This window comes from Eptatretus burgeri, chromosome 1, assembly GCF_056783735.1.
Source record: "Eptatretus burgeri isolate ZD-2024b chromosome 1, Ebu_testis_v1, whole genome shotgun sequence".
Lineage (NCBI taxonomy): Eukaryota > Metazoa > Chordata > Myxini > Myxiniformes > Myxinidae > Eptatretus > Eptatretus burgeri.
Genome location: NC_140961.1, coordinates 8,650,159 through 8,664,840, shown reverse-complemented (window position 1 = coordinate 8,664,840; position 14,682 = coordinate 8,650,159). Strand labels below are relative to the sequence as shown.

Below are 14,682 nucleotides of genomic sequence, written 5' to 3'. Positions count from 1 at the left end.
TCAGTGGGTATTGTCTTGATAACTCACAATGAGTACTATTGCTGTAAAACTCTTTTTCAGGATTTTGCTGGTCTCCAAGGTATAACTCTTTGGTTGGGTCATCAAGGATGAACTCGTTCTGTGGGTCTTGGTCGCTCATAAGGTCTTCAACCAAGCCAACAATTTCGCCCCAAGTTGTAGCAAAAGCAGTATTTTCATTTCGTATTTCAGACAATTTCCTGTGAGAGAAAATAATAATGTATTAATTAAGTTATTTAATTATTAAACGAGCATGCTTCAATCAAAGTTTGAAAATAGGAAAATAAAAATCTTACCTCAACAGATAAGAGGTTTGAATCCAGTTCATCAACTTGAAGGTTTAGTTCCATACAAGACAGAGAGTTCCAAGGAACCCCAAAGTCATCCCACTCAAGGTCCTGCTCGTTCTGTAGGTCTTGGTCGCTCACAAGGTCTTCAACCAAGTCAACAATTTCGCTCCAAGTTGTAGCAAAAGCAGTATTTTCATTTTGTATTTCAGATACAATTTCCTGTGAGAGAAAATAATAATGTATTAATTAAGTTATTTAATTATTATATGAGTATGCTTCAATCAAAGTTTGAAAATAGGAAAATAAAAATCTTACCTCAACAGATAAGAGGTTTGAATCCAGTTCATCAACTTGAAGGTTTAGTTCCATACAAGACAGAGAGTTCCAGGCAAGCACACAGCACACCATTGCCAGCAAAAACAAATGTTTAAAATGGAGCCTGGGCTTGAAGCTTTTATAGGGAAAGACTGGTGGGTGTGGTTTCCTTTGGAAATTCCCTGGGCAAGCCTAGGCAAGCCTTCATTGGGAAATTTTTCAAAACCATAACATCCTGTAATTTTCTAGTGATTTCTTTGTGAGTCAGAGATGAACTGGAAATGATGTAAGAGTGGGCGGGGCTTAGCAAAAGTAGGCGGGGCTTAGGAAAAGTGGGCGTGGCATAGAAAAATACCTCACGAAAAGTGGGCGGAGCTTAGCAAAGTGGGCGGGGCTTAGAAAAAGTGGGCGTGGCTTAGAAAAAATACCTCACGAAAAGTGGGTGGAGCTTAGCAAAAGTGGGCGGGGCTTATTGAATACCTTGTGCAAAGTGGGCGGGGCTTAACAAAAGTGGGCGGGGCTTAAAGAAAAGTGGACGGGGCTTAAAGAAAAGTGGGCGTGGCTTATTGAATACCTTGTGGAAAGTGGGCGGGGCTTAGCAAAAGTGGGCGGGGCTTAAAGAAAAGTGGGTGGGGCTTAACAAAAAAATAACCTGTGGCTCAGGAGGTGGTCAAACAAGAGCATTAAGAGAAGTTTATCATTTCGTAATGGCACAAAAGGGGTATCTTAAAAAATATAAAGATTCAAATGTTTTGTTTGTCAATATCTTAGATGGGGATTATTGTGCAAAGAAAATTAAACTATTGAAGGAATTTGAGAATGAACAAATCTTTATAGGTTCAATGAGTGAGCTGTTCAACCCCCAGGTGTTCAATTCAATGAGGTTCAACCTCCAGGTTAAAAGGGGAGACAAATAAATATACCTTGGGATAAAAAGGGGTTTATTTTTAGGGAAAAAAAGGGAATCGCTGAAAATCCCCCATTCATTTACATGAGGAAAAGTGAGCCAGAACCAGTATTCTTACCCCACATATATATATATATGTATGTATATATATATATATATATATATATATATATATATATATATATATATATATATATATATATATATATATGTGTATATATGTATATATATATGTGTATATATGTGTATATATGTATATATATATGTGTATATATGTATATATATATATGTATATATGTGTATATATGTATATATATATGTATATATGTGTATATATATGTATATATATATATATATATGTATATATATGTATATATATCTATATATGTATATGTGTATATATATATATAAATGTATATGTGTATATGTGTATATATATCTATATATGCATATGTGTATATATATATATATATGTATATATGTGTATATGCATATATCTATATACGCATATATATGTATATATGTATATATATATATTTGTATATGTATATATGTGTATATATATATATATATATGTATATATGTGTATATATATATATATATATATATATATATATATATATATATATATATATATATATATATATATGTAGATAGATAAGAGATGACCCATGAACCTGTTGGGTTCCCGTTGTGACAGCGGTTGATGAAAAAAAAAAAAAAAATCATTTCAAGAAAAAAAAAGAGCGCTCCAGCGAACTATACCACTGAGGTTGTTTGCATTGATCAAATGCTCCCGAAGAGTACTCGACTGAATCAGGAATTGATTTTTTTCATAATGTTTTTCGTTGCCCGATTTGAACGAAACTTGATACTGCAGGCGAATGGTGAGTAAAGTGGCCCTAAAATGTTTGCACTGTCGTGTCCTGTTTTGGCTGTATTTCGGGAATATATATATATATATATATATATATATATATATATATATATATATATATATATATATATATATATATATATATATATATATATATATATATATATATATACATATTATGTCTCAGAGGTCTTTTTAAAGCTCTCACATAAATAAAATTTTGTTCCTCTGACCAGAGTATTGCTTGGGAGAATTATGAGAATTTTAATATAATGAAGAACATGAACCGTGACGATGCAATGATGCCTTGGGATGGTCTTCCCATTTTGATTATGAACTTAGGTGCAGTCAGGACTTGGACAACTTATCTTGCGAGAGGAGATGGACAGACTGTCGGCTCCTTGTGACCTCGACCCTCGGTCTTCATCACGGACGCCATCCGCATCCAGCGAACCTGCACAGCGGACACGCTACGACTCACCCTTGAATGCGTGTGAGTTCTACAAAGCAACAATACCAGTCACATTGTTTGCGGTAGCAGTTGATGGAAGATATTTCGTTTTGGTTACTTTAATTAATATCTGAAGTTCAAATGGTATGGTTGTGTTCTGTGTTTATTTTTTTTTATGAAGGAACTGTTCAAATGTGTGCAATATCAAATGAATGACTGCATCATTAGATATTATGTATTGGACTGGAATTGAAAGATGAATTTGGGCCACTGATTTCTTCATTATAGGCACAGCGGTGCTCCTGCTGCAGTGCTCCTTTTAGATAAGCTCAGGGATTTGGAATTCTTTCAGGGTGCCAGAGATAGCTCACCTACTTTTCATTTTTAATGTCTACCAGCTAATACTTGCAGCGGGACTCCTAGATTAACGTCTATCTGAGAGACGGAACACTTGCCTGTGAAACACCGATCTGGAAGTTTATTAGTAGTCTTGTGAATCAAACCCAGGCTCAACGGCTGAGTGGTAAGTGCACTACCTCTGCACCATCCCATTGGATTTGTATGGACTGAGCAATGCAAGCACCACAATGTTGACTTGTATATAATCGAGCGGTGTTGCTGTATTTATGACTTGAAGAATATTTATTTGCCAAACAGGAACATAGTTTAAACTTTCTCAATCACATACCAGCACCACTGGTTTCCAGAAGCACTGGAAATCCCGCTCATAAATTAAATCATTGCTTTCTCTCATGTTTTTCACATGTCACGAGCTGTTCACTTCAACTACTTCAACTTCAATTAATGGAAAGAAGAATCAGTAATTAATTAAAAGCCATTAAGTAATATACACAATCACTATACAGGAAATAACCACGTACTTAATAAACACAAATACAATCACAATGCCCATTTCAGTGTGTGAACGATCTGTGCACCCAGAAATTGTAGGCCTATGTCGTGATCGTGGGATAGCTTGGCCTTTTCCACATGCAGTATACTGTTCACGTGGCAATATAAGGCTATGTCACCCTTGGTCAGCAAACTTACATACTGTATTTATAATTCCGGTATAAAATAATCAAGTGGTGCTCTGCCCAATCATGCTGAAGAAAGCAATGAAGATTGGACTACGTGTGTGTTTGTCCAAAATTTTCTCCACCCCATCTTGCTGAGGAGAGGGCCTGAGCTTTTATCAAACAAGCAAGCATATTCGATGACATCATGTGTATATATAAATAAATCAAACCCCCTAACTTTATGAGGCAGCAAGGCATAGGTCAATTCCCCATAACAGCAAATGCTGCATGACCTGTGAGCAAGACGCGTCATCTGTCATACGAACGCATTGTCTCTCTGCCCTGCTTATCACCAGTTTGGAGGTCAGGTTGTAATCTGTAGGAAGGATGAATTAAACAAAACGAGCAACTCTGACCCCAAATTCGACATGACGCTGATGTCGTGCACATAAATTGGGCCAACATATCACCTCCAAACTCGGATGGCGTACGTGTGGCACTCAGGTTATTGAAGACAGATTTATAGTCACAAATAAAAGAAAGCAGAGCCACCGATCCAGATTTCACCCATATTAAAATTCTCGCCACTTGGAGTAATTGATTAAGAGAGACCTGATTTGTTAATCCCTCAAATTACGGGTGAGAGACTTGATTTGGTCTTGTTATTCATATGTTAATTGCTATTGGCACGGTATGTGGTACATGCTTGGGAGCCTCAGTGGTGCACGTTTGTCAACGCTGTCACTGATGACTCGCCAATAAGTTATGAAACCAGTCTGGTGCCTAAAAAGGACTGTAATGTTGGGCTTCTTTTGTATGTGCTACTTGTGAATGCCTGCAGCTGTAAAGGAACCCGGGTAGAGTTTGAAACAGGAAGGCTTACCTTGTGTAATTTTTCTGAGTTGCTTTTTTATGCAGCTTCCTTTGAATCAAAGAGCATGGGGGTTAATTTATATAAATCTGAGCCACCTGGAGGAATTGATTAGTTGAGAGCTGATTGGTTATTCCTTCTAATTACAGGTGAGACTTGATTGAGTCTTGTTATTTATATGTTAACTGCTTTTCATATTGCACATGGTACATGATTGGGAGCCATGGTGGTGCGCGTTTCTGTCTATGTTGTCACTGATAACTCGCCAACAAAGTGATGAAACCGGTCTGGTGGCTGAGGGGGGCAGTAGCATTGGAATGTGCAACTTGTAAATTTCTGCAGCTGTGGAAGAACCTGGGTATGGTTTGAAACAGCAAAGGGCTTACCTTGTGTAGCTTTTACTGGTTGCTTAATGTAGCTCTCCTTGGCTGGAAAAAGCATGGGGTTTATATATATATATATATATATATATATATATATATATATATATATATATATATATATATATATATATATATATATATATATATATATATATATATATATATATATATATATACATACACACAGGGTGTCCAAAAATGATTGCACCAAAAAGACCTTTGAATAGTTTTTTTATTATTATTATTCAAGATACTGATGTAAATTTGATACGTTTTCATGCACGAGATGATTAAGTTTTAGATTTTTGCGAATATTGATTGTTATTTTCTTTCTAAATCAGGAGAAATGTCATTTTATCAGAAAATGTGAAGTCCTCAAGAGAAGGACAAAAATTGTGAGATTTGTACATGAATGTGATTCAGTCATTCAAGGCAAAAGGCATTTTCAGTGTGAAATGAACAAACTGTCGTCTGAAAGACACTCCATGCGAAGATGGGTGGATCATTTTGAGGCTGCAGGATCTTTCCTGAAGAAGAAATCTGCTGGAAGGCCAAGAAAATCAAATGAAAGGGTGAATGCTGTTATGGAGGAATTTACCAACAGGCCAAAAAGTCAATCAGAGAGAAGAGAGGATTGAGGATAGAGGATAGAGGAGAGAAGAGAGGACAAAAGACATTTTGTTCCTCTTTATTTCCAGGAATCATCGTGCACAATGAAATCATAAACCGAAGGCAAACATGGTACAAAGTTAAAATGAGGGAAGACTTCGTACATAAACAAGGCAAAATCATAAATGAACTGTAAGGACACCATCATCAAGTTCACATAATGATTCCTTCACACACCACTTCTATGAAAACAACGTAAAATCACTGAGTTGAAATTCAAAGTGCAAATGTGATGTGACAAAAGCTTTAAAAAGATGAGCTTCATCGTCATCAGAATTGTCGGTATTTTGCATTCTATGTTTCCTTGACAGGTATATAGCAAGTTCAGCCTCAGAAGACAAATAATTTGCTAAAAGCCACTCATTTTTGCATCGGTAAGAAATACTAAAACCGAAGATAAAAACACAATGTGTAAAAACAAGGCCAAGCCCTCGGAGTACATGTGATAAGATCATAAAAAGGGGGGCTAGCCTTGGGCACTCAATAAAAATGTGGAAAATATTTTCAGTAACACCACAGAAAGGACACATTTCCGTGTTACTAGAACATATGCGATGAGACAAAACATTTGAGGGTAAAATGTAGTGCGACCAGCCGCCACTGCAAGTCTCCAGAGCGCTTGGCAATGGGCACCTTATACATAACAAGTCATTGGATTGCAGTGGATGGAGTAACCCGGAGCATCCTCTTCTAGTCCGCTTGTGGTTCTGCAGGTCTCTCAAGAACAAGGGCTTTAACACACAAAAAATAAACAGTATGTTTTTCTATTGAGTTAAAAGGGATAAAACCTTGAAAGTGAAGTAAAAGTGATGGAAAGGGGTGTTGGAGTGAAGTTGTGGAGTCCAGCTGTGGAGTCCATTTTAACTTGGACTGCTTGAAAAAGCGCAGAATTACAGAGAAAATTCTCCCTATGACTCGAATGGACCGAATTCCAGTGGCTGCAGCGACCTCGGCAGCTGGCTTCCATTTATAAGGAAAAGGAGTTCTAAAATGTTTAACCTTGGTGTATCCAGCATCAATAAAATTTTACATAAAATTGCGATCACTACAAACCCCTTTAAAAAGAGGGTTTAGAAAAATGGGCTCGTTTAAAAACATTTTGAGAGAGTAGCTACTGTCATCACTGCGGACGGTGACTGCCTGCCAAAGCTCCAGCATTCTTCTATAGAACAGGGGCCCTGATGTGATGTCAACTTTCTTGGTGTCCATGAGAAAGAGTTCTTGATCATAGCCAAGTTCCCCTGCCTGCCGAAGCAGGCAGTGAGCGAAGGCTTTCCAAGAAACATCCGTGTATAACAGCCTGCGCAAGGAAAGGAGGCGAAAAGCCATCACTTTGCTGGTAACAGCAACCAGCCCCTATCCTCCTTCAGCAATAGGCAGGCTTAGCACACCGGGCCGGAGCCAGTGCTCCCCCTCCCCCCCCAAAAAGAAGTCAATAAAAAATGGATTTTAGTTAAAAAAAAAAAGAAATCTGGGGGTTGTCGTGCCGTAAAAATATGCCAAAGCATTGACGCCGCAAGGTTATTAATAACATAACAAGCGTTCGCCCCCGATATGAGATTTGACTAAGTACTCCCTTCCATTTTAGTAACCGTCTCTCAGTTTTATTTATTAAAAATTCCCAGTTTTTTAAAACAAAATTTTGAGTGCCAAGGAAGATGCCGAGATAAAAAAAAACATTCCACCCCATGCCCATTCAAGTTGCTTGGGCAGGGTCGGAGGAGTGGCGCCGTTTTGCGGACCAAGATAGAGAGCTTTGCTCTTTTTTCCAGTTTATTTTGGTGGAGCTTGCCAAACTGAATTCATGGACACAGTGGACCAAGGCAGAGACATCCTCATCTGAATGGATAACCGCACAAAGATCATCTGCATAAGCAATTACTTTAACTGGGTTCGCCATTGGTTGGAGAAGAAAACCATGAAGATGTTCCCGCGACTGAATATGCAAAGGTTCGATTACTGGGGAATAAAGAAGGCCGGACAAAGGGCAGCCTTGACGGATGTCTCTATTCTCTGGGAAAGGCTGACATAAAATATTATTAACTTTGAGTAAACTAAAAATGTTGTTGTACAGGAGCTGTATGTAAGAGATAAAAGTTGCCCCAAAACCAAACCCTCGTAAAACAGAAAAAAAGATAGAGGTTATCAACAGTGTCAAAGGCTTTTTCCTGGTCCAGAAAAACCAAAGCAACATTTTTTTTCCTCAAGAGTGCAGATATCAATCATGTCTCGCACAATAAAAATACTGTCGTGTATTGTTATTTTTGGAACACAATAGGATTGATCAGGGTGTATAATTTCCCCAATCATGGGTCTCAGCCGGTTGGTAAGAGCCTTTGAGAAAATTTTATAATCCGTGCAAAGCAATGATATAGGACGCCAGTTGCACGGTTGCTGAAGGTCACTTTTTTTGGGACAAGGGTGAGTACAGCCCTGCGACAGCTTTATGGCAACAGATTCAATCGTAGACTGTCAATCAGAGCTCCATGTAACTCTGGTCCCAGAAGGTCCCAAAAGGTTTTATAAAGTTCTACAGGCATTCCATCTAGACCAAAGGCTTTGCCTGTTGGGAGAGTATGTAGGGCAGCCTGAAGTTCCTCCATAGTTATTTCCTTGTCGAGTTGTAGACGTACGGATTCTGATAAGGTGGGTAGGGAAGAAGTCAGGGATTCCACAATCTCATCATCCGTGCTCTTGGCTTGGTAGAGTTCAGAGAAGCAATCCTTGAGTGAAACTCTGTCTTTTGGCAGTGCGTTATTCTACCTTCCTTAGTCTTTAGTGAGGCTATCTGCTGACTTGTTTTTTTCCAAACTTCCAGTCCGAAGAACTTTGAGGAAGTATACAAGTGATACAGGTTTTCCATTCGGAGACGGATCAGAGCTCGCCTGGCCTGCTTTGCACGGAGCCCAGCAAGAAGGGCTTTTTTCTTTGCCAGCAAAAAGTAGGTCCTTTCAGTATTAGAGGCTGAGAAGTTGGTTTGCAAAGATAGTATCTCTCTGGCAACCAGAGATTGAAGGGCAGAGTCATGTCGAGTTTGATAAGCTCCGTATTGCTGGCAGAAGGATCCTATGTGTGCTTTGGCATTGTCCCACCATTGCACAAGATGGGGAAAGGAGGGTTGGAAACTTGGAAACTTGGGAAACAACACAAAAGTTGGAAACTTCTGTAACAGAACAAGAGCGGGTGTTGGTTGATAAAGGCTTATGGGAGCCACAATTGACTGGGAAAAGGATGAATGAGATGTTTCAGGAGCAGCTGAACACTTTGGACAATACCTTTGAGGGAGAGGTGACAGAACAAAAAGTTTCGTTTGTCTTAGCGGTGATGTTGATGGTCCTGTTGAGACCATGCTTAGACTGACTGACTCGTTGGTAGTTGTATTGGGTCGCACTTGCTGCATTTTGACATTTAGGATGTTACTGAACATGGTCGAGCATATTTGGCAGAGGCAATGTTTGAACCACTTACAGGACATGTAGAGGAGGAGTGTTGCAGCAACAGTAGCTTCCTTTTGGTTGAGCGGGAGGCTCATCTTGAATTTGGACAGAGTGAGTCAAGTGCAGGTTTGGAAGAGAAACTGATCAGCATTTGTGTCTTAGTCACCCACCAAGAACAAGGTGCCAACACCTTCTGGAATTCTGCCAACACCTTCAGGGCTGGAAATGAGGGCATCTGTGCTGGCTGAGCATGTGAGTCCAGTAATGGTGATTCCAGGTGAGGAAGAGACAGAACTTGAACCGGAACCAGAACTACAGCCTTTGCTGATTCCAGAACCCAGCATTACAGAAGGACCCGATGAAAAAAAATATCTGCTGATAGAGAGCTTATGCTAGGAGAACAGAGTGTTGAGTACTGAACTGTAGTCATTCAAGAGCGAAGGTGATGAGATGTCGGCGGGAAGAAAGTCGGAGCTGGAAAAAATGCAAACAGAAAAAAATAGGAACGGGAAATTCAAGCAAAGATGCTGGAGGCTAAAACACATATCAACTCACTCCAACTCTCATCATAGGCAGTCGAGCAGACGATGGCAATCGCCTGGGGTCAGGTGATGGTGTTCGCTTTAACCATAGTGGCTGTTTGTTTGGCTTTTGTCTATCGTGGATGGTAGAGTTTGTTTGCCAGCATTTGTGCGTGCCTGCTAGTTATCCCTGTGCTAGTTGTGGGTCAGCCGGTCATGGCCTTGTTCCGCCCTCGGCCTGGCACACCAAGGAGATGCAGTTTTTGGTGGGTCCGCTGGGCTGTGACAATGTCTGCCTGCATTTTAGCCATGGCCACAGTTTTTCCTGGAGGAGGATACAGGCATCGATTCGGAGTGGATGAGAGAAATTTGGGTCAACCAGATCCTGCTGCCTCTCGCAAGAATGTTTGTAGACACAGTTATAGTTGCTGATCTGATTCTTTGGCATCTTCTCAGAGGTTGTGCTTGAAGTCTACAAGTGCACCCAATCATTAGCCAGGATGCTCTACAAGATTTTGGAATAATAGGCAAATTCAAAAATAAAAAAATAAGAAGAATGGAATCCAGGGAGATTGAAAGCAACAAATCTACAGGGGTAGATTGGAAGGAAAATTAGAAGAGGTGGTTGACACTCTTGGACCCGACCAACCTGCGACGACTTGCTCTTAGGGTAATGTGCCTTGGTGCTTACTGTCCCAAGGGTTCAGTTTTGCTAGAAATCGGACATGGGTAATTCGGATGGGAGCGGGTGAGAGTGACTCGATGGTCGGTAAAGGGATTGGTTTGGAAACCAGAATTGTCTTGTGATGTTGATGTCTGTTACGTGTCAAGAATTGAGTTGTGTAAAGAGAGTGAAGGCGGATGCTAACATGTAAGCAGGCCATGGCAGTGTAGGAACACGATCACCATTTTTGTATTGCAATGTTTGAGAATTGAATCGCACCAGGGGAGGAAATTAGATGTTGGATTGTGTGTGGGGGGAAGATATATGGGTCTGCAGGAAGGGATCAAGCTCTGGAGGCTCCCCCTGAGGTAATTTGTCCCTGGCAGCTAGTGGTGTCTGGAAATGGGCACCCGTCAGAGGGAAGGTCTGGTTGTCCGACCAGCAGCAAAGAGACCTCTGGCGACCCATGTGAGGCCGAAATAGCTTGGATGGTGTGGAGACCCTTCCCGGCAGGGTGTTCATCAAAAGAGCTGTTTGGCTGTCAGGGACCGAATAGTTGAAGGAGGGGAGTAGGGGGGGGGGGAAGAAGTCATAAGTCGGGCGACTTGTTTATGGAGTGCAGGTACCCCAACTAGAAAAGCCCCCACCATTTTTGTCGTATGGTACCTCCCCGCTTCCTAGTTAAGGATCACAAGTGTGTAATAACATTTAAGCAATGGTCTTGTTGGGTTGGAATTAATGATTGATATTGGGTTTGAGTGTGTGAGGGAAAGTTCACTTGATCCACGTCACTAACCTTTACCAGAGAGATGGCTCACAGAAATTCGGAATAGGTAGATTGGGATGGCTCTGCAGGGTATTGTGGCATCCACTAGGAAAAGCACTCTTTTGAAGGGGGTTGGAGCTTGGAACCAAAAGTTTTGCAAATAGTTGTATTATTTGGTTTCAGGGGTTTAGAACGTTAAGGAGAATAGGTAAGTTCACTACGGCTCACTTTCCACAGCCCCTTCTAATTTATTTCATCGGCTAATTAGGTGTGAGTCGGTAAGTGGTAAGGCTGGAATGGTAACGCCTGCATTGAACCTTGCAGGAGCTACACTTGCGCGGAGGGGGCTGTGTTATGTTTGTGGGGTAGATGGAGGAATTTCATCGGAAAAATAGGATCACATAGCGTTGCTTTGCCCGTGGACGTGGAGGAAACCTCTCAATGTAAACTAAGTTGGGAAACTGTGAGCTTAAGTGTTACACGTTACCACACGAGGTGGTGGTGCAGTGTTAATTAGACAGGGATTAAGGATAATTTCCCCCAGTATGTAATCACCCCTCTGTGATTTTTCCCTATGTTCTTGAATTGCAAACCAGCAATGAGAGAATTACGTTTTTGTAATGTCAACAGCCATTACAACCAGGCTGCATAACCAAGTAGGAAGAAGCCACGCATCCAAGGGTGAAGGCACAAGTGGAGTTGAGTGTGAGGGAGGCGATCAAAGAATCTGGAGCGCGTCTTGGCACGAGAACGGAGAGAGCAGGATCGGAAAGCGCGGTCGACGAAGAAGCAACACCGCAGTGCGGGAGCCCTAACATCGAATATTGCCTCACGAATTGCTCGGCGCGGTTACCCGCATGCTGACGGCATGGTTTGATCGTCAAGTCCTAAAAGATCGCCTGGACTCGGCTTCATGAAGGAACAAAAAGGGATTTCTTATTTTCTTTATTTGTTATGACCCCTGGTCTGTGTGTGTGTGTGTGTGTGTGTGTGTGTGTGTGTGTGTGTGTGTGTGCGTGCGTGCGTGCGTGTGTGTGTGTGTGTGTGTGTGTATGTCTGTGTGTGTCTGAGTGCAGGGCCACCTCAAATTTGAATTTAAGCTACAGATTACCTCTTGTTTTTCTTTCATTATTATAATTTGAATTATTGTCATTGTACATATTTGATTACTGTCATTAAATTCTCCATTTAATTTAATTTCATTTGCTTGTGTCCATGTATCTGTTGTGGTTACAAGAGTGAAATCCCTGTGCTGTGCTACCGCCCTGATGAAGTGCCTAGCATTTCGTTCCCGCATGCACATTAATCTCCAGGAGTCTCACAGAAGCCTCCAAGGGAGAACTGTTTGGCCATCCTTCCAGGTAGGAGCTGAACCCTCGAGAGATGACATTATCTTCACCTCAGTTTATAATCTACACCTGAGTTTATTATCCACACCTTAGTTTGCTATCTACACCTTAGTTTATAATCTTCACCTGAGTTTATTATCCACACCTTAGTTTATAATCTAACCTCATAGTTTATTTCCTACATCTTCGTTTATTATCTAACCTTAAAGTTTATTATCTACACCTTAGTTTCAAACCTACACCTTGATTTACAAGTCATAAAACATTTTTTTTAAAAATCCAAAAAGTATGTCAACAAGGTAGGGATGATCACAAGAAAAGAAATGATCATGTGAAACCATCCCGACATCTATCTTTGAATTATGGTTGCCCCAATAAAAGATAAAGTTATATTGATCACACATCCACACACATGGTGCAGTTAGTTTCTTTTCTCTAGTGGCTTACAAAAGTATTCACACCCCTCCAAAGTTTTCACATTTTGATTCCACCTCACCTTATTTCATGATGCTTTCAAATAAAACTCAATATATAGTCTTCACAAACTATTCCAAAGTGATAAAGCTAAAAAATTCAGACAAAATGTGAATAAGTTAGATTAACAGAGAACATCAGATGATTCTCGGTTTCATAAGTATTCAAACCCTTTGTCAAATTAACCCTAAATCGCTTTGGGAGCAAATAATTTGTTTGAAAGTTTACAAAATAAGTGTAATAGGTTTCATCTGTATGTAATCAGTGGTTTAACTTAACAATTTAGCTCCCCCATTTATCTAAGCAGTTTTAAGGTGAAATTCACTTTGTCAGCCAACAAGGCAAACATGAAGACCAACGAGCTTTCCAAAGAAGTCGGACATAAAGTGGTGGAGAAGCATCATTCAGGAGAGGGTTATTAGAAGATTTCAGTCACTCATTATCCCTTTGATTATGGTGAAATCCATCATTAAGCAGTGGAAGACATATCGTATCACCCAGACTCTACCCAGATCAGGTGGCCCATCCAAACTTATCAGCCAATCAAGCAGGAAACTGGTTTGGGATGTCATTGGAAATCCAACAGTCTGAAAAATCTGCAAGGCTCTATGTCTGAGATGGGGGTCAGTATTCATCATTCAACAATATCCCATTCCCTTGACAGATCTGGCCTCCATCGACATTTGGCAACAAAGAAGCCAGAACTAAAAAAGACGCATATAAAAGCTCGCATGGAGTTTGTGGAAAGCCATCTTGATGATACCGCAGGCATGCGGAGAAATGTTTTGTGGTCAGACGAAACAAAAATTGAACTTTTTGGTCTAAATTCAAAGCGTTACATCTGGTGCAAGCCAAACACTGCACATCACTCAGTCAACACCATCGCTACTGTCAAGCATGGTGGTAACAGCATCATGTTATGGTGCTTCCATTTCATCAGCATGAACTGGCAAGCCTGTCAGGAAAGAAGGGACAAAGGATGGTGTAAAGTCCAAGATATTCCTTGATGAAAACCTGTGTGAGTTGGCCATGAAACTGAAACTGGATAGAAGATTCACATTTCAGCAGGACAATGATCTGAAGCACAAAGCAAAATCCACATCGGAGTTGCTGAATAAGAAGAAAATGAACATTCTTGAGTGGCCCAGTCAAAGTCCTGACTTGAATCCAATTTAACATTTATGGCGAGATTTGAAGATTGCAGTTCATTGACGATCCTCATCAAAGTTGGCAGAATGAGAGCAACACGATCCCCATCAAAGTTGGCAGAACGAGAGCAACTTTCACTTGAAGAATGGGCAACGATTTCATCATCTCACTGTGCACAGCTGATAGAGACCTACCCAAAAACACTCAGCAGTCATTGCTGCAAAAGGTGCTTCCACCAAGTCCTGACTTATGGAGCTGAATTCTTTTGCAGCCAGTGAATTTTGATTTGTACATGTTTTTTGCAGGTATTCAGAACATTTAACCTCCTTCTCAACTTCAACAGTGTTTCTCTTGATCTCTTCAGTTATGAATAAAAAAGTTCATTTGAAAAAATGTTTCCATATAATTCATCTAAATGTGGCATTACTGGTAGGGGGTGAATACTTTTGCAGGCCACTGTCGAGAGAACCATCTTTCAAAGAAAGACGAAGAGATGGTTTCACATGATCATTTCTCGTGACC

At 40.4% G+C, this 14,682-nt stretch overlaps 1 protein-coding gene across 7 annotated transcripts in view; it reads left to right on the top strand.

Moving 5' to 3' along the window:
• The first annotated feature begins 2,751 nt into the window (after nt 1-2,751).
• LOC147033824 (actin-binding LIM protein 1-like) overlaps nt 2,752-14,682 on the top strand; it is an 80,356-nt gene continuing 68,425 nt past the window's right edge. For all 7 annotated transcript variants that reach the window (XR_015055513.1, XM_085871536.1, XM_085871525.1 and 4 more), the window contains exon 1: nt 2,752-2,900. Coding sequence is in view for 6 of the 7 variants with exons in the window: in XM_085871536.1 (XP_085727662.1) it covers nt 2,789-2,900 (112 nt within the window). In the remaining variant the exon portion in view is untranslated. The remainder of the gene's footprint in view (nt 2,901-14,682) is intronic.